Genomic DNA, 22,097 nt, shown 5'->3' with positions numbered 1-22,097 from the left:
AAAGGGTCTGCCATAAATCATTGTGAGACCCCACCCTGAGTGCTGYATTCAGCTCTGGGGCCCCCAACAGAAGACGGACGTGGATCTGCTGGGGCGAGTCCAGAGAAGGGACAGAAGAGCACACAGATGCTCSGAGGGCTGGAGCCCCTCTGAACACAGGCTGAGAGAACTGGGAYTGTTCTCCTGGAGAAGAGAAAGGCTCCAGGGAGACCTCAGAGCACCTTCCAGTGCCTAAAGGGGGCTACWAAAAGCTGCTAAGAGCAACTGGTGATGGACAARGGGGAATGGCTTTAAAYYGAAAGAGGGCAGGTTTGGATGAGATGTYAGGAAGAAACTCTTTACCRTGAGGGTGGTGAGGCAGTGACACAGGCTGCCCAGAGAAGCTGTGGATGCCCCAACCATGGAAGTGTTCAAGGCTAGATGGGRCTTTGCACAACCTGGCCCAGTGAAAACAGTCCCTTCCTGGCAGGGGGATTGGAACTGCATGGTCCCTTCCAACCCAAACCATTCCATGATAAATGTAACACAGTGCATCGCTGAGCTTTCTGCAACCAGCTCTATTTATTATGAGGAGTATCTTCCCCACTCACAGAGCAGAACAGTTCTTTCTRATGAGCTGCAACACCTGATGATCAWGATCAACCAGTTAATTWTTGCAAATTCAAAACTAGCTTGATAAATTTCTAGTGAAGGGACAAGAARCTGCTAGTTTGAAATACAACTTTATTTTTTTTAATCAATATGCAATCTACAAAACGTTATTACAAGATTATCAGCATGATCTGTTTGTACTTATACTGACAAAAGACCCAAATAAAATTATAGTTTCCATTAGGAGTAACAGCACTGCCTCGGAGTTATGAAAATTATTGCTAAGAACTACTAACTGCAGCAGTTAGTTACTGTGTTAAGTAACAAAAAGACAAATAAATGCAAAATAAAAGTATAGACACCAATACTGCAGCTAAGAAGTCTGCCAGATAAAATAAACACAACCAAAAATAACATGTGAAAAACATGTGTTCAGATGTAAAATACTTTTGGACAATCAATACAGAATCTGGAGGAAAACAAAGCAAGGAGCATAAGGATGACAGTGGCTTGGTATCAGGTTCAATGGAGTGCATCATCATCCTCATCTCTCCAGAGCTGCCACCCARARGCAACAGAACCATTGTTCCCAATCWCTGCAAAGCTTCTGCTGTGACATCCAGGAGCACCTCTTTTCCTATCTTTTGTGCTCTCCTGGTTGGAATAAGCAGGCATTGCAGGGTTCTTACTAATATAAAAAAATCACCTACATACCATTACCACTATTCCTTTCTTCTTCTTTTTTTGTGCCTCTCTTTTATTCTTAGAGACTTTGATGCAGATCCCATTTTGTCAGTTAAAAGACTTCCATTGACTTCAATGGGTGTTTGAATCCAAAATTACATCAAGTACCATTTACCTGGAGTAATACAATTAGTATGAGAAAGATGAATGTAAAGATAAAGTTTGTCGGTTTCAGCAAAYACGACACTCGGTAAGTAAGGCAAAAACACTATAAAAATAGTTGTTTCATTGATTTCTGTTTTAAATATAAAATATCCCAAACCCTGCTGGTCCTTTGTRAAGGAAACAGAGATAATATCTAAACACTGCCCTGAAGTAAATGTTAGCAAAATGTCAGCATCTTAAGAGACCCAGAGAGTTGAAATCATTTCAGCGGCTGCAGGCGCTCGCTGCGGGAAGCAGAGATCAGACACAAGTGAAACCTGCTTCTCACACCATCCAATACCTCATGGGTTATTTAAAGCTCCAGTCCTTCTGCTAGCTGGACACTGAGCATCACAGCAGCTTACAGCAACAGTTCCTGACCTCCATTCCCCTCCCCAAAATTACAATTAGACTGCTTATAGCCCAGATTTCTAAAGAATGCAAAGCCCATACGTTTACTCACTATCAGCTGCTGTAACTTTCATGGAAAATGTTAGCAGTGAGTCTTAAAGTTAAGAATATTTGTTCAGGGGGTTATGCTTGAGACATTGCAGAAGAAAGGGGAAGCCTGGGTGTTTCTGGTTTGACATGTGGCAAAAGAAGAGGAAGTCAGAATTTGATGGGGGGAGAAGTCAGACAACTCAAACTTTCTTTTGCTAGACTGCAGCCTATTTTTACATATTCTGACATCAAGGCATGTAAACATCAATGTGAGACTGAACAGGGCAATTATTCAGCCTTAGGCTGCACTAATTATCAAGTTTAAACTGAAAGCCATGTTTTAAACAGAGTAACTTTCAGTGTAGTAATATTTCTATTGAATTAATTCCCTGTGATCCTGATCCAATTCTGATTAAAGTTAACAGCAAGTCTTGCAAGCCTCAGATGAAAATCTGAGAGTTTGCTACACAGGTAAAGCTGTAGCTTGACCTTTTTATGGTAATGAGTTCAGTAAGTCTGAGTGATCTTTTGCACCATAACACCTTCAAACAACTCACTAGCAGGAATGGAGACCTGTAAGGTGTAATTCATTATTTAGACCACTCTCTCCAAACCACAGTTTGTAYTGGAAGGGTCAACACTGCACAGGCTCCTTAAACACATCCTGAGGCACAGCAGACACCTGAGAGGAGAAACACAGCCACTGTTTCTGTAACACCACCAGGTACCCATTCCAGGAGCTGAGTGTGGGAATGGAGATCCTAAGGTGAAAGAGAGATGGAATGGAGCTATTCAGGTTCCTCCTTCTTAAAAACAGAAGAATGGGGGCCAGCTGGGTGAGACAGGCTTTGGAGAGCAAGCACAGTGAATAGGCTCGTTGAATTAGCTATATTAATGCAAATCAAACAGCCTCAGACAAAGGAAACTGCAGGTATTTGCAACACATATTGTGCTTCCTCYACCTCACTGAGCAAAGAGGTTAATAAATACCACAGCTGTAGTACAACCATGGAYTTCAGCAAACTGCAGAGCTTTCCATGTTGCCAAGTGTAAACACTGCCCTGGTGCACACTGTGCCCCTTAGCTCAGCTGAGCAGAAAATAAACCAAAATTAAATATTAATAAAACACACCAAACATGATTTGAAGGTGCTAATGGCTTCTCAAGTCAAAACACAGACAGAGGATGCAACAGCTGAGACATATTTGGATCACTACTATAGCCCAGCACTTGCTTAGATTTATAACAATATAATCTGCTAATAAAAAGGAATATATAGAGAAGCCCAAATACTATAATAGCCTATCAGGGGCTTTGGCAATGCAATACCCATAAAAAACCTGCCCTCAGGACTTACTGTAGAATCTATTACCCATTTCATTCTCAGCTTCCAAATAGGGGGGAAAGTTTATGATGATGAACTACGTTCATATTATGGTCCTCTGTTTCCTCAGACTGGTAATTTTCTCAGTGTATATCCCACATATTTCTACTTTTGGGGAACACCATTTATCTGTATTTTTACACAGTGTTCATATAAACAGTTACAAGCTGTAGAAAATATAAAGTGAGGCAGTGCATTACTATATTTTTCTTCTCCACTAATTTTAGTTTGAAGTAAGAATAATTTTAGGAAAACTGCAGCCAAAAATAATAAACAAAAAAGGAGGTTCCATGAGCATTTTTAAAGTTTATATTATTTTTTCAGACCTGGAATTACAGCCTGCAGAAAATGACAAAGAGGATAACGGCTGAAGGGAAGTATTARAGCCTTTCCCTAAAGGCCAATTGTTTGTTGAAAACAGAGTTAACACATTGACATTAGTGATTAGTAGCTCAGGCTGCCTGATGAAGCATCACAGCTTCATGTCTCTAGTGACAGTCCATTCCTSCATTATTTCCCCATGGAAAATGCCTTTAGAGCCAGTAGCATGAAAACATCTCCCTTCCCATGCATGTCTGGTTACTCAAAGCCTCAGCTCCTGCAATTTCCATACCAACACCTGGAACTTGAATCCTAAAGGAGACACAGAGSAAACAGCAGCAACCAGTCTTTCCTCCAGCTGGTGGGGGAAAACCTCCTCTGGTGTAAATTCTGAAAGCCTCCTGAGATGAAATGRGCCCGTACTGATTTACACTCGCTGAGAATCCACCCCCTTATCTTGCTACAGTAGTGAAAAAGAACTGTCAAATGCTGGGCACAGAAACTTCAATCACATCTGCCATGTGGAGTTTTTTTGCCCAAGAGATTACTTTGAGTGAACCTATAAAGTGGTGAGAAGGAAACTGCTGCAGCCACAGAAAAATAAAGGATATTATTGCAGAGGACTCTTTTTGCCAATGAAATCACCCAGTTTCCAGCTCATTAAGGCTCTTGTTGAGAATATTATTTGGACTTTCACATACATGAAGGGGAGCAGAAACATGAGGGACTCTAGTTTTCAAACTAAAGCACTAAAAACTGTAATTGGTCCTGCTGGACCTTACCCAAGTGCTGGTCTGCACACAAGCACTGGAAGCCTTTATTACAGATATTTTATATCCAAGTGATGTGAACCCTTTGAGTAGTGCCACTTGGTTTCAATTTGGAGTAGGAGATCATTCATAAGTGACWGACCCACAACAGGGAAATAACACCTTGGGATCCATGAAGTGCTCACATCCTGCAGCCCTGACTCACACCAGGACTCCCATGACAGGAAATTTAGCTGAACACAGTCAAATGAGCACTGATTTACCGACTCAAACCCATAAACACTAAAAAAAAATTCAATGACCATGTTTACCCTAAACTAGGTCACTGCGCTTCTTCTAACAATAGAATTTCCTATGTAAATTGATTCCTACTAATATCCTGTGACAGTGCCTCCTGTCCTCTTTCATTGCATYAGGCAGTTGCCAGCCTTATCTGGGTCTTCTCCATCAAGCCTAATCCACTTTTTTTCAATTTCAACCTGTAGGTAGAAAACAAAAAGCAGCAGGTAGAATTAGCAAATTATTGGACASTGAAAGTGTGAACTGCACAATGGCATAGAAAAAAGCTTTGACACAAAATCAAAATACTTCCGAACCAAACAGTTTTCAAAACCACTACTCCCAAAAATAGCTCAACTGAGGAAAAGCAAAGCTGCATTCACAGTTCTATTTTTCAGCCTCATATTTGATCAGAAAAGGGATTATTATTTAATGATTCTTTTGCTCCAAGTCATTATCAAAAGCACATGCAAGATATATTTAGAATACAAAGCACATTTGCTTTCCAAATGCTTCATGGGGGAGTGAGGAAGAAGAGGAGGAAAACAGGGAAAGCATAGCCCTGAGAATACCTGGCAATTGTAAAAAGCTTTCTGCAGCACGTGTTTCTGGGGCTGGAGATCGCTCTCTATGCCCAGGGATTTCACTTCTGTTCCTGAAGCGCAGGTATCATGAACTACAAACTGGACAGTAGCAAATGGATACCAGTCAGATGGAATCTCCTGGTCYGAGCCCAGTTCCAGTTTGTAGGACAGGCTGTGGGGATGATCCAAACCTGTGAAAAGAAAGAGAAAACCATCACACCATTGGTGAATTATCTTTTCTTTGTTTGCAGTGTAAGGTTCATCTCCTAGAAAGAGAGCACAGCTTTATCTTTTAGAAACACAGGGCTGTYGTCATGGTACATAGATTATTCTAGCTATGATCTTTTGTTACTTGGGCATAAGGTGGYCCCTTATTCATTTTTTGTCCGCTTCAGCACACTTGTCACAGTCATTGCAATTTTACAAATYAGTTTACACAAGGTTTACCAGATCCTTTCAGTTTTTCATTGAGAGAAGAAYACTACAAACTTAAGGCTTTGTTGCTAAATTCAGATTATCTGACAAAATCTTGGGTTTCCATTAAAAATGCATTTCTTACTCTCTTAGAAAAATAAAAATTGGAAGGTCCCAGTGTAGCCAGGGCAGAGATGCTGCCCCGTGCCCAATAATCTCCCTTTCCAGAGCTCTCTTCTGCAGAAATTTTACTGCAGTGCTCATTTCAAGCACTGCAGCTATCTTGTGTCCCATCATTTATTACAGTATGCCCACGGCAGGAAGATGAAGGTGCAGCTCAGAGTGTTGCTCAAACAAGACACATCCCACCTGCCAGGATAAGGGCTACCTGGAGTCCCTRTCTAGCTTGGCACAGAACATACCCCATTCCTGTAAAAAGAAAATTACTGCTGAAATAACTGTGATGGTGTAAGAGTCACAAAGGATTTGTGCAGCATATTCTGAAGTACTTTAATCATCCTAGGGATGATCCTGAGGATTGCTGGCTTTAGCATTCCTTACATGTGGCAGTGATAAGGGTGTTCCCTGGCACACAGGAGCAGTGAGGTGAAAGCCTGCTTCCCAAATAAACCAGAGTCAGCCCTCGCTGTGTGTGTGAAAGCAGGATCATACAATTTAACACAATGAAAAGAAACCTCTCCAAATTCTTCAGGGCAAAATGTAGCGATTCTGCATTTCTCCTTCTCTCCAGGATTTTAATCATCAGCATAGACAACTAACCATGCTTTGGCTGTAGGCAGGAGAAAAAAAAAATACAAATAAAAAAAGCAGAGAAAGGATTGGCTGTATTTTATCAAAGGCAGGCCTGGCAGTGTACATTTGGTTTTCATCCATTACACTGAATCTCCGAGTTCGGGAAAAAATGTCCCATTCTTCATGCACTGGCTTCCTCTGGTGACAGGAATCAATTTCCTATCAGAATGAAGGACACACTGAAGATGGAGYTAACATAAACTGAGCTTTATCCATCCCATGGGAAAAATCATGGTAATATTCCACATCCACAGGCTCACAGCACAGGCATTTTGTAAGGCAAAAATAAATTAGAAAATGCATCTCCATTGCTCCTAGGAGCCTTGGRCTGAGTGCTGAAGGTTTTCCTGCTGGACATGGCAGAGTTGTGATTCAGAACCACCAAACTGTTCAGGAAAGCTCTGGGTTTGTGTTCCAGCTGCCTCACACCCATCAGGTGGGCTTGGTGCCAGGATGCAGTAAATTCTCAGGTGCTTCCTTTTCCTTAGGTGGGAACCTGCAAAGGCAGAGACAATAAGTTTGGGATTTGGATACAGCTACTGCCTTGTGTCTTCTGGAGCAGCCTCCATTGGACCTTTTTGCATTTTCTAAAGCACAGGGGTGCCTCCAGTCCATTTTGTACTAACACCAAAGTCAGAGGGAGATACTCACCCCTCACTTGTGGAGAAATTCTTCTGTCACAGCTGGGCTGTGCTAGAAACACGGAGCAGCTTCTTCCCATCAGCTGTCAGATGACCAACACTCTGGGAGACTGTGAACATCATCTTCATTTTCACCTAAAACTGAGCAGTTCTTGTCTTCTGTGCTCCATGAAACCACTGCTTCCCAGGCCTTGTGTTAGTTACATTGGAGTTGGAGGAAGAAAGAGAGGCTCTGTGTAGAAAATCCTCTTGCAGAAGGAACTGCAATGCTGAAAAAGCCAGGTGCTGGCCAGCAGGAGAGAAAAGGTGGTGCTGTGGAAGGACAGGTGGGTTGGAGGAGGCACAGTGTGCTAAGGTGACACTTTCAGAGCCCTGACACAGGCAAGGTGACAAATTGAAGCCCAGCTATCCAAAATGTGTCCCATCGGTCATCTGGAGACAGGGCACCTGGACCAATGAAACTGAACCACTGGTGAAAGGCAGCCAGATGATTTGGGGAGATAACTGAGCTTTTACTATCTAACTTAGGAGACAGAAACCCTCTACTTTTTTATGTGTCTATGCAACTTGTTAAGACTTCTGTGAATTGCGAGACTTTAGTCTGCCTTAATCTGAAAATCTGGCTCTTMTTTCCTAAAAACATTTAAAATTCTTGCTCTTTCTCCAAAGAATACCAACAAAAAAGTCAAAACAAACAAAAGATCAGTAAAASTATGAAACCAGATTCCAAATATCACTTAGCCTTCACACAGCATTTCAAAAGCAATTATTAATCTATCTTTGCACTTATTAACACCATTTAGCCCTTAGTCACCTGTAAAAGTATCATTCAAGATACCTGGATGTGAGAAAAGCTCATGTAGCAAAGCAGTTTAAGCCAAAATAATGTACTGCTTATTTCAGTTATGTAAGAATTCTATTTTTGCCAAATTAAGTCCAGTTCTGAAAGTCTTATTTTGAACGTGAAAACATAAACAATTAGGGAGAACAGATTTACATTAGGATGGTTAGAGGGGGACATTTACTGACCTGCTGAGAGAAGAGCATAGGAAGGAGAGGAGTGGAACAGGGATGGAAGTGTCTCAGCAGGGAACAGCACAGGGCTCAGACTGACACAGCAAGTGAGGAAAGCTCTGCTTTGCAGTGTAGCCTCTCCCCTGCTCCCTGGGAACTCCCTGGGAAGCAGCTGACACTGCTAAAATCATAACATGTTCTTCATTTCCTTACACAAAGCTCCAGTTCCACAAACACAGACTAAACCTGCAGAAATATCACTGATCAGCCCTTCAAAGTCTGTTGTTCTTTTCCTTTTTTTTTTTTTTTTTTTTTTTTTTTTTTTTTTTTTTTTTTTTTTTTTTTTTTTTTTTTTTTTCTTTTTTTTTTTTTTTTTCTTTTTTTTTTTTTTTTTTGCAAATAATGCTGAAATTCTGCCTGCAAATTCGACACCTATATATGTGAACAGGCATAGGCAGCTTTTAAAAGTCTGGTGTTTCTTGCAGCTCCTCTCAACCTCACTTGGCCAGCACTTTAACAGGAAAATGCTTTAGTACAATCCAGTGGATATTAACATATTTCAATGTCTATAAATGGAGCCACAATATGACTGTAGGCAATCTTCTCCCTCCCTTTATTTATTTTGTTTTTTAAGAAGCCTTGGACAAAGGCTGTTTGAAAGCAAAATCCTCAGCATATTTTTCCGCCTGCGGTAAAAGCATTATGAAAGTTTACATATTTCTGTTAGTTTGACTGTCTCCAGACTTTTGGCRCTCCTTGGGACAGCTCTATTTTTAAACCCTAAACTGTGTACAGAGCACTTGATGAAGAGGTTTAAAATTTGACTGGGCAGTATTACTCAAAAATATTCTTTCAAATTCATGAATATTTCACAGAGACAAATGATTCTGCAGATCTCAGCTARGGGAATTATTCAAATGTCAAAAGTTTAAGCTACTTGTAGAAAATAATGTAAGGCTGTAGAACGCCACAAGAAAAACAATTTTTACTTTCAAATAACTTAAATCTGAAGTTAATTGTGCACATCAAATCTTCAGGTGAAAGAGCTGCAGGGACATTGGAGGATTTATAATCTCCTTTAAAATTGTCCACGCTGCTGACTTGATTTTACAGCAGCAAACCGACATTAAACAGCAAAGAATACTAAAAGCGACCCAAATAGTCCTGGAAGCCTTGGGAAAATGCCTGGGTCACAGCAGAAAGGTGCAGATCTCTGAAACCCAGAGCACAGGACATGGATTTTGAAGACCTGAAGAATGTTTTTCTGCCCTGCTTGTTCTCCCACACCTCTCCATCAGCTCCTGTGCCCTCCCTGTCTATTTTCCAGCCTCCCCAGCCCTTGCTTCTTTGMTGTCTCCCTTTATCTTCCTTCTCTCTGTCATTTCTCTTCTCCCACCATTAGTCCTGGCTTAGCAGTAGAATACCTGAAACCAGGATTTAAAAAGATTTTATCTTTTCTGGACATTTTAAAGAGTTAGTTAGCCCAGACAGTTAGGATAATACAAGACTAGGACAATCCATTTGTCAGTAACACACACTTATCCCTCCTTAAAAGTACAGATTTTACCGATAATTCACATGAAATGCTTTAGCAGGGCCCTTGTCTTGCACAGATTCCCAAAGCCCCAGGTACACATAATGCAAAGGATAAAGCAGAGGATCAAATGCCTTCACTCTACAGAACTTGAAGCAGGATCCTGTATTCCTCCTTTTTATCCTTTAGAAAAGTACCTTGTCTTTAGAAAGGTACAGGTAACGTGACTAAAAATTGGAATTTTAAACCTAAATATTTATATCTTGTTTTTTCAACAAGTAATATTTTTGTCTTTAAATTAAACTAACTACTTCCATGTGCACAGTTAAAAACATAGCAGCTTTTACTGCTACAAGTTCTCACTGAGGTACCACCACCAGAAAGAGATGGGAATAAAGTGGGAGGTATCTTTTGTCAGTGCAGTTATTGCCATGAAGGTACAATCTCAGTGCACAAACCCATGAGAGAGGGAATAGAAATCAGCCTTTGCAAAGGCACAGCAAATTGAACCACAGCACCTTTTAGTTCTGTATCACACCTGCCATCTCTTAAATGATGCCAGAAAGCCAAGGCACAGCAGTGACAACACCACCTCTTCAATTAACTGTGTGATATTGGGTGAACAACTCATTTTATCAACCAACTTCTGCTTCCCATCCCATCCACTGCCCAGCTGGTACACAGGAAGCATAAACCCTTCTCTCTGTCTTACTACAGATTTGAGCTTTACTGAGAATGATGAGATCTACCTTCATGATACTGCACATTTAAAATAGCTGACAGTCCATCAAAGAAATTAGGAAAGCGTTGTTTAAAAAAACTATTAAGGCTATATTCTTTTTTCCCCTAAAAGATGACTCCAGCTTCTTCCAACAGCACTGCACAGATAAAAACCCCAACCACGAGAGCTGMTGGAGGAACACAAGCATAAACCCAGTGCAGACAACACCCAAGCCCATCATTTCATAGCATGGATTATTTACTTGAATTTTTATCTGGAAGCCTGTCAATCTTCCACACCACAGCCCTGTAGGCACTCTCRTATTTCGCTGTTCCAACCGAGACTTGGATTACGGGATCAGACTCAACCTCRTGCAAAGCCCCAAGGCACGCTCTCCTATTCATTTTGGCTTTTAGGGACTTCTGCCTTTGGAGGTTCATGGTCCAAAGTGCTTTGATCCACTGWGTGGGAACGGGAAAGCGTATCATGACATTTTCACAGTATTTMCCAGAGGGAGCAGTTGCAGACATGTTTATGAAAGCCTGAAGTTCGATGTAGGCCCCCTGAACCACCACTGCAGCCTTGACAGAGAAGGGAAGCTCCTGCCCCCCGTAGCGTGTCCTGAAGCGCATCAGCTCCAGCCTGCAGGCATCCGGGGGTGTAAACTTGATAACCCGCGACTGCTGGAACTCCTGAGCCCTGACACAGCTGTGGAAGTGGCACTCCAGGATATCAATCCATGGCTTCTCCTGCTCCTCCTGGCAGTACCGCTCATCCCTCCTGTGCAGCTCCAGGTCGTTCAGGGTGAGGAAGCACTCGGCACCTCCATTCACAAAGCACAGGCAGTAAATGTGCGTGATCACCGCGCTTTCCACGAGCTTCCCCTCTGCCTTGGTGACCTTCCCCCAAAAGTTATCCACGATTTCCAGAGTCATCTCCTGCTCTTCATAATTCCTCTTTTGCCTGGGAACAGCGGGAAGTTTCATCAGCTCCTCCTCGACCGTCACSAGGAAATCGGTGAAGTCGTTGTAATCCGTGGTGCCCAGCTTCAGCATCTGCTCCACCTCSGGCTCGTGGGTCACTTCCACCTTGGGGTGGTACCTCCTCTTCTCCGTGTAGGACACGCACTCAATCTTCACCGTGTGGATCTTTCCTGAGACGTTGTAGCTCTCCAGTTTGGGTTCGGACAGCTTGCACTGCGGCTGCAGCTGCAGCTCCTTGAAAGGTTTCTCCAGGCCCTTTTCGTAAAACATCTGCAGCACCCCTCCGGGCAGGATGCTCAGGTAAATGGGGCCCCACTGCCGAGATGACATCATGTTCTTCTTTTCGGGAATCCTCAGCATAAAGGGCCACCCCTCTGATTKCCGGCTCCTGAAGAGGCTGCGTGGGATGGTGGGGGAGAGCTTGTGCCATGCGTTGGTGCTGGACATGGCTGGGTTYTCCACGGCCTCACAGCTGTCGGCTTGCAGGTGCTCCAGCCTCTCACAGATGTAGCTGAAGGAGCCCTGGTTAAGGCTTTTCTGATCGTGACAAGTTTCTCTGTCTTTAGGATGGCTCCTGTCGAGCACGCTGTCCTTCCTGTGCACGCTCACGTTAGCAGGCGATGAGCTGAGGGAGCACCCCTCCTTCCAAAAGGGACTGGAAAAAGCACAGTCACTGTGGAAATAGGGGAAGTGTCCTGGAGCCTGCTCCTCACAGCTCCCTGCTGGGTTAGGGCTTCCTCCATCTGCTGCTCTGGAGAGYGAGGCTGGATCATGGGATGAGGGCTTTGGGGGAAGGCTGCTGGGTGTCTGTGATGCGGGAGGGTTTACATTTGATGACCACTCAGGGATGGGGTAGAGCATGTGAACCCCAGGCTTTGGAAAGCACAGGTTTCCTGGGAAGTCTCTGGTCGGTGTGGTAAGTGGAGAGTTGCTGGGGGGCCCAGGACTCAGGTAGAAATCCACCACGGGGGATGAGAGCGGAGTGCTGCCTGTGGAGGATGGCCGGCTGCAAGGCTCATGAACCCCAGACAGGTTGAGTTTGAGGCCATTTGCTTTGCAACTGCTCTGATTGTCAACCAGCTTCTGAGGCGACTGGAAGAGAGGCTCRTCATCAAAGGTGACCCAGTTTGCTGGATTTGGGGAACACATCTTGGAGGGGAAACTCGAGGCACTTGCACAACACATCACTCGCCAGCCATCTATGGAGAAACAAAAAACAGGATTCAAATCAAACTCAAACCACACAAAGCYCAAGTTTGCAAGCAGTTCACAAACCCAGTGCACTTTGCTTTATGTGTGTAATCTGAGATAGCTGTGTAGAAACAGAGAAACTGCCCATGAGTCCCAGTGTCCTCCCAGGCTGGGATGAAGGGAGTTCTATGCTCTGTGAGCTGTTTGGAGCATCTGCTGTGGAGAGGTTCTCAATCTGAGAGCAGAATGCCCACAGCAGCACAGCACTGCTTGCATGGTACTTTCAGCTTCATGCTGCACAACACAATTCTCTGCAGCTTCTGCATAATTTGGAATATGGACAGAGATTCTCCGTGCTGGGCATCTGCTCTGGGGGGCTTCCCCTCCTTCCCCTGTCAAACAAAACAGCATTTTACTAAAATCCTATACATACTGTAAAATACTATAAATACTAAAAAATAATCCTATTTATTTTGATGGAAAGCTGTAGCAGATCAGTGCTGATGGCAAAGTACACACGCTGCTGCCATCAGGGCAAAACCTGGATGCCTGTCAGGAATCCCTTTACATCAGTTCCTTCAGCCCAGTCTCAGCTTTTTAGAGACTGGACATGTTAGAAGGAAGCATTGGAAAGGCATTAAAGTTATAAACAAGAAATTAGCCCTACACTCCTGCTGAAGAGCAGACTGCAAACCTCCACTGCAGACAAAACGCTGATGAAACACAAGTCAAGGCCAAGCAACAACACTCACATCTGCCAAGCACTGAATTGGCTGCTGGCCTGGAAAAAGGACAGGTCTTTAAACCAATTAATAAACTRCACTTCATCAAACAAAGTGTCTTTGGTGAAGGGCTCAGCTGGATGTCCTCAGAGCAGGACTGCAACCAGTAAAACATTAATCTTSCCTTCGTGGTTTTAAATTATGCGCTGAAATTTAAATGCTCGTTGCATCCTCRTGCAGGGCATGTTGTCCCCAAAGCATTTCCTCCCCACTGCTCCTGCCTGATGAGGGAGCAAACAAAAAATTGCCARTGCCTGGGGAAGAATGGAGCACAATGAAACATCACGGGACACACAGAGACATGGCTCATTTGACAGGAAGTTACTCTGGTTCTGTCAGAACACATTGCTGTTTGCCTGACAGCACAAGGAAGGCGGAGTTCCCGTGGACAAAAACCACCTGCACAGACATTCCTCTGTTAATGAAGGGCAGCTAATGATGACTTAGAGCCACAGTCAGGCTGTTTAACTGAACAGTGCTACAGAACCACATCACCACAAAACCATTCCTCATCGGTTACATTTAGCGAACAATTCACTTCTGGACAYGTCACGGTTCAGCCAAGTGAAATCTGGTGCTACAAGTCATCMTTTTTGCCATTTCTCTGTGATTTCTGGGGCAGTTTGTGGCTGGTAAGAACATGCCATAACCCATGGCACAGCCTGCTTGCTCTGAGGCTGAGAGGCAGCGGAGGAGGACTCTGCTCCTTCATTCGCTTTTGAACTCTTGACCTTTCTGTTCAGAAAAATATTTGCACTATGCAMGTTATTTTATAAGCACTCTACTCACCACTTCCAGGAAGAGAGAGAGAGAGAAAAAAGGAGCAAACAAGTACAAATTACTGTCATAGCTCAGAYACACACAACTACCAGTGTCCCCTTCACCCACACAATCACTTCATCATAATAAATGCAGCAATGGAAAGAAAAATCACTGTTATTTGGTCYCTGCCTTGGTCATCATTTTTTCCTCCCATATCATACCCTCCTCCTCCTCTCCCTCTGGTTGCCACCATGGCTCTTTCAGCATTAATTATTYCTAGATCTGAAGTTTCCAAGTTTTCAGCCCTTTTTTTCAAAGCCTCCTTTGTAAGAGCAGCTTGTATGATGTTAACTGGGGGAGTGGCTTTTTCCTGGAGCAGCCTGGTAGACAAGAGAGCATCAGGAAACGGTCTCAAAGGCTGCCATTAAAACTCCTCTGGCATTACAAGAGAGAAGTGATGGCCAGAGAGAGAATAAAACACGCTGTGGATGGGAGAGAAGCATTTCTCTGCTGAGGGSCTCTGGGGATGATGCCACAACCCTCCAGGGTGACCCCAGCCACGCTAAGGGGGCAGATCACACAACACTGAGATGCACCAATGGAACAGAAATCATAAAATGGGGTGTTTGCAATAAARAACACATTTGCAGACTGCTTCCCTTTCTTGTTAGAAATGGAGTTTTTCAGCATCCTTTATTGTTCCCAGATGGTCGGGTTTTTTTCCCCTATGTCTGTTCCTATCCACTTTTTAAAACMCAGTGTTGCAGATTATTTGGCAGGTTTCCTTCCCGTTACAAAACAAAAAGATGTTTGAACTCCACCTGCCAAACATTTCAGTTTGGTCAGTAAGTGCCAATGAAGGAAAACACTTTCCCAGACAGAGCTCTCCTCTGCAGCCACAAAACCCTCGGTGTTCCTGGCAGAGGCTGCACCTTTCACCTTGTGCTGCTGTTGCAGTTATGTGGCAGTTTTTTAAAAGAAAAAAGATACTGATGACAGCAAAAGCAGACATGCAGGGAGCGTTGAAGTGGATAGTGGCTCCTCCAGTGTTCCTCACTGATCCCCAACACTGACCACTGGGACTGGAGAAAAAAAAGCTCAAATGGATTTTTACAAGCTACTTGTATAATGTCATGCTAATAAAAGGAAATTAACCCATTTCTGTCTTAAGGATAGCACCATTCATTTAGTACTGAAAAAGAAAAMATCAGTCTTGTGCTGCTTCACATCACTGTTCTCTGATTCCTTCACAATGCAATAAAGTAATGCTTTCGAGTTCTATTTTGTCCTAAACCATGCTCCGAATTCCTTCTTATGAGCTGGGATGTTCTTCCTCGAAACTGAAGTAAATTCAGGCTTCAGGATGGATGTGTTTTGCTCCCAAAAGGTAAAGGCCCCCCACGGGACCCACATAAATGTGACCCAACTGCTTTGGGTAAGAGGAAAACGATGCGAGACACCATTGATCACACAGTTATGTGGCCTGTAATATTTAAATTACAAGCAGGTGTGGGATCTTGTTCAGATATGAGGCAGGAAATGCCATTTTTAGAATACTGAAACTGCCAATAAAAAAGCTGGCTGAAATATCAGTTGATCCTAGATGCATTAATTCCATTGAACTCAAGAGTTGGCAACTCATCTCAATTCATCCTGAAAACAATCTCCCCATTTATCAGATTAACACAGTCCCTCAGCAGTTAATGAACCGCAGTTGCAGCCTAATTTCTTCATTTTAATACATTGAGGATGGAAGGAAGAGAAACCCTACCCTGTTGCTGAGAGATTTCATAGCTGCAGCCAGCACTGGGTCCTGTGAAATCCCAGATCAAATCTGCAGCAAAAACACGGCTCAGGTTTTGTGCCTGGTCGGGGATGCTGTTACCTCTTCCCAACAGAACACTGATGGTAACTCCTACTCTGAGGTGAAACTCGAGGCATTGGTATTTTCAATGCAGATACACCTGGTGCTCAGCGAGGTGAGGATGCTGATGTGACACCAGCAATGTCCCCAGGACACTGATTGATGTCCTGGTGTCACCTCCTCCCAGCAGCAGCACTGCAATCCACGGCACACCCCGCTCCCAACATCTGGCACCAGTTAAAGCCCTGGGGCACCTCCCCTGCTGATCTGAACACAAAGCTCCTCTTTTAAAATATTGCAGGAGCTCGGGGTCAGCTAATGAGGAACGGCAGGGGAACACCTCCCTCTGCGAAGGGTAAAGCAAGAAACTGCAGTGTTTAATGGACACCAATCACATTCCCATCACACACAACAGGAGAATTTTATAAAAACATTCCTTATCCCCTCTCCAGCTCCAGAGGCCAGCGTGGATTCCAAACTGTTAAATTACATATCCTCTAAACAAAATCTCTTTCCAGCACCCCAGCATGTAGCTCATGTGTGCCACTTGCCCCGTGAGGTTTCACTGRGTAAATATCAGCATCATTAATTAATTCAAGCTCAAGTTCTATGTACACACAGTGTGACAAAAGRGTTCAATAACCCCCTCCAAAACAAGCTGAGCTCCTTACATGAGCTGCTCTGTCTGTGGACAATGCCCTGCTCATTTTATTTCCACCCTTCCGGCAGAGCTCCGGACCTTACACTGCTCCAGGTCACTTTTATTTCCAGAACAAGGCTGTCTGTCACATACAGAACTTTAATGCAAAGCTCTGCACCCTGTGCACGCCGTGGGAAGCTGCTCCACAACCACAGGAGTTGTTAGTGTTTCTTGTACAAATACAGAGACAATTCCTCAAGCACAGAGCGCAGGAGTCTCRCAGGGAAGTACAAACTCCCTGCAGTTTAAGCAATAAAGCACATATGGAACATAAAATACCMTAAACGCCTCTAAGCCCCTGTGATATCCAAGTAAAACATGGCAGATTTATCTCCCTGTTTTGCAGCCATATTCTTTGTGTCACTGTTTTGGTTATTACTTAACTCTGAAAAAAAAACTTGAAGCTCAACTTCTGCATAAAATCCTGCTTGATTTATGCTGATTTGCCTCAAATTTTACTTTGATACTACATATGGCTGCACTTGTATTTAACTCTGCTTCTTCTATCCTAGATACACAAAAAACCATTTATCCAGTCTGAAACAGATATAAGCAAAAGCCACAGCTAAAGGGAAATAGGAATTTCTTGGCATTTTCTTGTATTTGGGACATGGATTAAGCCTCCCACTGCATTACTCATTTTAGAACATAAGGAACTGGTGTAATAGTAAAAAATACACCGACTTCAAAGTGTGATGTGTCCTTTTATTTACATTACTCTGTGTCTGGGCACAGGCACAGCTCGAGAAGCTCAGAGCTTGCAGCTGATCTGTTTAATTTGGAGCTCCCTACTCCTGGCCCCGAGAGCCAGAGGAATTAAAGCTTTGAGCTTTTGACAGTGTGCACATGGCCAGAGCAAAGGCAGGCCCTGCAAACACCTCTGAGTGCTGCTCATCCCTGGGGGTCACAAATCCAGGGGGTGGGACCTGCAAATTGGAGAAAATTGACATTTTTGAGGGCATCAACACAAAACTTCACTGCTCCAAAGCAGAGACAACACTCGCTTTCCTCAGCAGGGAAAAGGGCTGAGCAGAGGCTGAAGCTCTTTCTGGTGAGGATGGTGGCACAATTTGGGGTGGGGACTCCYCTCCACAGGATCCAGRGCTGATGRRCACAGCWCTGAGCACCCTGCACACCCAGASAGCAGCCTGGGGGGATCCTACARCACTGCACAGTGYAGGTGGAGGAAATTCCAGCTCCTCTGCCTCTCAGAGCCACTCCTCATGCTTTACAGGCTGTGAGCAGGCATGGGATTCACACAGCAGGGAAAACCTGTGCGAAGCTGCCAAATGGAAAAGGAAAGAAAAGCAGCCAAGTTCACATCTCTGGGCACTGTTCAAGTGCTCAGATACAGCTCAAGTGGGTCTCCCCCAAAGAAGCAGCTCCTCTTGATGACACCAGGATGAGGTTGGGTGGTGAGAGTGAGAGTTTACATGAAAATTTAGCACAGCTACTCAAAACATCTTTGCCACGAATAACCACTCAAACCTCAGCTGTTTCACACAGTAAAAAAACCTCTTTTTCATGTCCAGAGCCTTTCTGGGAGGCCTTCCCTACCACTCAGCTGTGAAGTCATCCCAAAGCWGCCTGGAAAACACAAGAGAACATCATGCATGACTGATCCTGTGTAGCAGCATCAGCTCCAGCGCTGTCCCYGCACAGAGAGAGCTGCGGTTCCCACACCCTCCCTCACCCCRCTCCAGCATCACACCACCACAGMTCACCCACTGCAGCTTTATCCTGCWCTCTTGCCTTGGTGGGGAATRGAAATCAAGGCAGACAAGCYCAGAGACATTTTACTGAAGTGCTGTGATGATTTTATGGGGAAAAACCAAAGGTATTTTCTACAGGAACGGAGAGATTTTTAAAAATCACGACAATGCGGCCACTTGGGAGCTGTACTGCCACTGATCCCAGGGGGTTTTTACAAAGCTTGTTATCAGGAACAAAACTGTCAAATGGGATAGCATAAACTAAATAGAATAAACTAAAAGTAATTTTTTTTAATAGCAAACAGCAGTACTTGACACAAGTGTGAGTGTCTTTCTGGGGTACACCAGCTCTGCTTTCTCAGTCAGCTGCTGCAGTGACACCCAGCAGAGCTCCATCTCCAGTGTGCAGCCTTTTCCTGGTCAGGGGGCACATTTCCTGTCTCAGAAGGGTGGCAGACTGTCCCAGGTGTCACTAACACACCTCGGGGTGGTTCTGTGCATCTCTGSAGAAGGCAGGACAGGGGGTACCCCTGCTTGTGCCCCATCTTTGGCAAATGGGATGGCCAGGACAACCCACAGGAGGACACAGTCTGCTATCAGAGACAGCAGGAACATTCTTACCAGCTCAAATCAGAACTGGATTCGATCCTAAGAACCACAAAATGGTTCTCTATGTTTTAGGGAACATCTTTAACAGAAGAAAGCTCACTTTTCCTAGAAGAAGTAACAGAAAGCCTGATGAAATCAATAGTAACTACTCAGTGTTTTTTATTCGCTCCCTTTCTGGATACCACAGTGCCTTCTAAGATACATCATTGTGTGCAGGATTGTGATTTCAAGGTGTGATGTGAGATGTGATTTCATCTTCTCAAAGCAAAACAGTTACACGGAGCTGTGCATTGTGAAAATGAATTTGTTTTTTTTAATTTTAGAAGATGCTCATTGCAAACCTGTGATCCTTCAATGTATTTTAGCTGGAGATTATTGGTTTTTGACCAGTGCTGTTGYACTTAATTTCTTCCCCTTATCTGCATAGACAAGACAGGTAAATCAATTTTAATTCACTTCACTGTGCACACACGTGTTCCACCTCCCCACAGTCACTGGGCTGGCTCTGTTTTATCCTCAGAATCTCACTGCTCCTCAGCAGCACCAGAGTGATGCCACAACTCACACTCCATAGGCAGGAGAGCCAAGGGACTGTAGGGACTGGTGCAAACTGTTTATTGATGCCAGCTGACATCTCACTGTACAGAAGATTTGTTGGGTTCTTAAATCAAAAACAAAACAAAAAAAAAAAAAGCTCTGGCCTAGAGACAGGAAAATAAATCTATTTATATTCGCAGTGCTTCTGCAGGTCACTAAGTTAATGGAATGTTACTGCATCTACTGAAGCAATTTGTAATTTTGTTTAGGAAACATGTTATTATTAGGAAYGCACGCACATCCCACAGAAGTGCTCTGGTCACGGCAGCTCTGAGGAGGGCTCTGACAAGCACTTTAACATCCCAAACCTCTCTCTCTCCTCCCCCTGGGCAGAGCCAGAGATTTATAATGGGCTAAGAAGCAACAGAAATGGAGTTATGGGTGKGTAGCTGTCCCACTTCTGTAATAGCAACAGCCCTTTTTTTTAGGATTAAGCACTCCTCCGGATTAAAAAAAAAATAAATAAAAAAAAGCCTGAGTGCTTTGGCACACAGATCACATCTCAAAATATTAAGCTGGCTGTGGTCAGAAAAAAGTTTAAGTCTGGTCCTCTGCTGGTGTTTGCAGTGTCCAAGGGAAGGGAGGGATGAAATGCCCCAAAGAGYACACAGCACAGAAGAGCTCTTCAAAACTCTTGCCACTAATCACTGAGTGAATAATAAAAGGTAGGAAAGCTAACAGAAATACTGTATTTAGCACATTCACTGAACAACATAATAGTCCCCCTCTTTTTCTAATTTAGCTTTGGTTCTGAGTCAGTTTTTATATCTGCCTTTAAAAGCAGCTCATTCTTTAGTCCCCAACAAACAAGCGCTGCCGCCCTCCCGGAGTCTGACCCATGACATCAGAATTGCAGAGCACTGCCCCATAGTTATCAGAAAGAGTTCCTGACAAACAACTCTCACCCAGCTGTAGGATACTCCCATTCCCCCTGCCCTAAAGCCTTACAGGAATTCCAGCACTAAGGAGAAGGTGTGCCAGCTGAATCCTTGTTTGTTTGGATAGAGGCATTTTTAATAGCAACTGATGACAGTCGTGTCAGAAAGTAAAATTCATTACACAGACACCAAAAAAAGCCTCGTTTGGGTTCCTCTCCGAAAGCCTTTTAAGACAGATGTGTGGGCAGCCTGGCTTTCTGAAGCAGAAGACTCAGCTTATATTTATACCAATCAAAACCAGAAGAGAAGGAGCGGTGGCCTGGAGGGTTCCTGTTCACCCAAACACAAACACTGCCCAGGACAGGGACAGCGCATCCCTATCGGTGTGCACAGGGGCATTTCACCTGGGAGTTAATGCCCACACACGGGATTAATTCACAAACCCACATGAACTGGCTATTCAGAGCTCAGCGAGCCGGGCCACTGACCTTACAAACCCAACAACTTTGAAAGTGATAGAAAACARCGCTTATTGCATATTCGTGAGGCASAAGGAAAACAATCCAAGCCGAGGATGAGGGAGGACCTGCCTTGGGGCAGGCATTTCCAGGGCTGTGATTCACAGCTCCCACATCAGGTAATTGCAATATCTGGCCACGCTCCCTTCTGAACAAACCACTGCTGCTTTCAGAGCTCACTGCTGAGTTCCCTGCACTCACACAGAGACAAGCACGCTCACCTTCCCTCACTGCATTTTCTCCCTGTCAGTGCTCTCGGTGCACAAAACCAGGCAACACCAAGTGTTGTCTTCAGCTCCTGCTTTTCCTWCTTTTACAGCTCCAGAAGAGTCTCAGTCCCCAGACAGGGCAAAGCGAGTTAGCAGCAAAATGAGCAGCTCATGTTTAAAAGCCTCAGGCTCCAAAATTTCTGTTCCCTSCTCCCCAGCCAGTCATTACCACTCTCCCAAGAAAAAAAGCTTTGTCCTGTATGCAGAGAAATCGCTCAGGGTTTCTCCACCTCACAGAAAAAACACTGTAAGCATAGAATTGTGTGACTTCACTTTCACTTGGGTCCCTAAAAGAGCTTAGTCAGCAGTTTTCTCAGCGCACTTTTTTGCCACCAGAATCGGAGCAGCCACACTTTACAAAAAACCGGACTGCAAAGCCGCCCTTGAGCGAGCACTCACCTAAAGSCAGGCAGTGAACACTCCCCGCATTCCTTTCCTCATTTGCACTGTCCCTGACACCCCATCCCCGCGGTTTGCACCAGGGGTCCGCACGGGCAGTTCATTCCCATCACCCCAGCCCTGGGCAGCACATCCTCCATCCGCTCCGCCTGTTTGCCCAAAGCCCTGCGCCCCGCCTGCATTCACGGCACAGATTTCAAACAGCGTCACCCTACGTGCGTGCTTTAACATCGGCAGCTGAACCACCAGAAAACATGAGAAAGGCTCCAGGAATTCACTTCACTTCGAGTATTAAACAAAAACACTCCTCGGCTGCCCCAGTCTCCTCCCTAACAAGGCAAAAGTCATGGGAACGCGATCCAGAAGGATGCCCGGCACCCAAACCCCGCCGGGTTCCGCCGGGATTCAGAGTCCTGGGCACCCCTGAGCAAAGGCAAA

General features: G+C 44.3%; 1 protein-coding gene across 1 annotated transcript in view; it reads right to left on the bottom strand.

Annotated features, from left to right (window-relative positions):
* Positions 1-597: 597 nt before the first annotated feature.
* The window catches only part of STON1 (stonin 1), a 22,152-nt gene continuing 652 nt past the window's right edge, over positions 598-22,097 (bottom strand). The window contains exons 2-4 of the mRNA XM_057385789.1: positions 10,658-12,577; positions 5,247-5,449; positions 598-4,874 (exon numbers count right to left, since the gene is read on the bottom strand). Coding sequence (XP_057241772.1) covers positions 4,800-4,874; positions 5,247-5,449; positions 10,658-12,563 — 2,184 coding nt within the window. The 5' untranslated portion in view covers positions 12,564-12,577 and the 3' untranslated portion in view covers positions 598-4,799. The remainder of the gene's footprint in view (positions 4,875-5,246; positions 5,450-10,657; positions 12,578-22,097) is intronic.

The sequence above is a fragment of the Malurus melanocephalus genome, unplaced genomic scaffold (assembly GCF_030028575.1).
Source record: "Malurus melanocephalus ecotype Western Australia unplaced genomic scaffold, MMel_1.1 scaffold_867, whole genome shotgun sequence".
NCBI classification, from domain to species: Eukaryota; Metazoa; Chordata; class Aves; order Passeriformes; family Maluridae; genus Malurus; species Malurus melanocephalus.
This window is presented reverse-complemented; position numbering and strand designations above follow the sequence as displayed.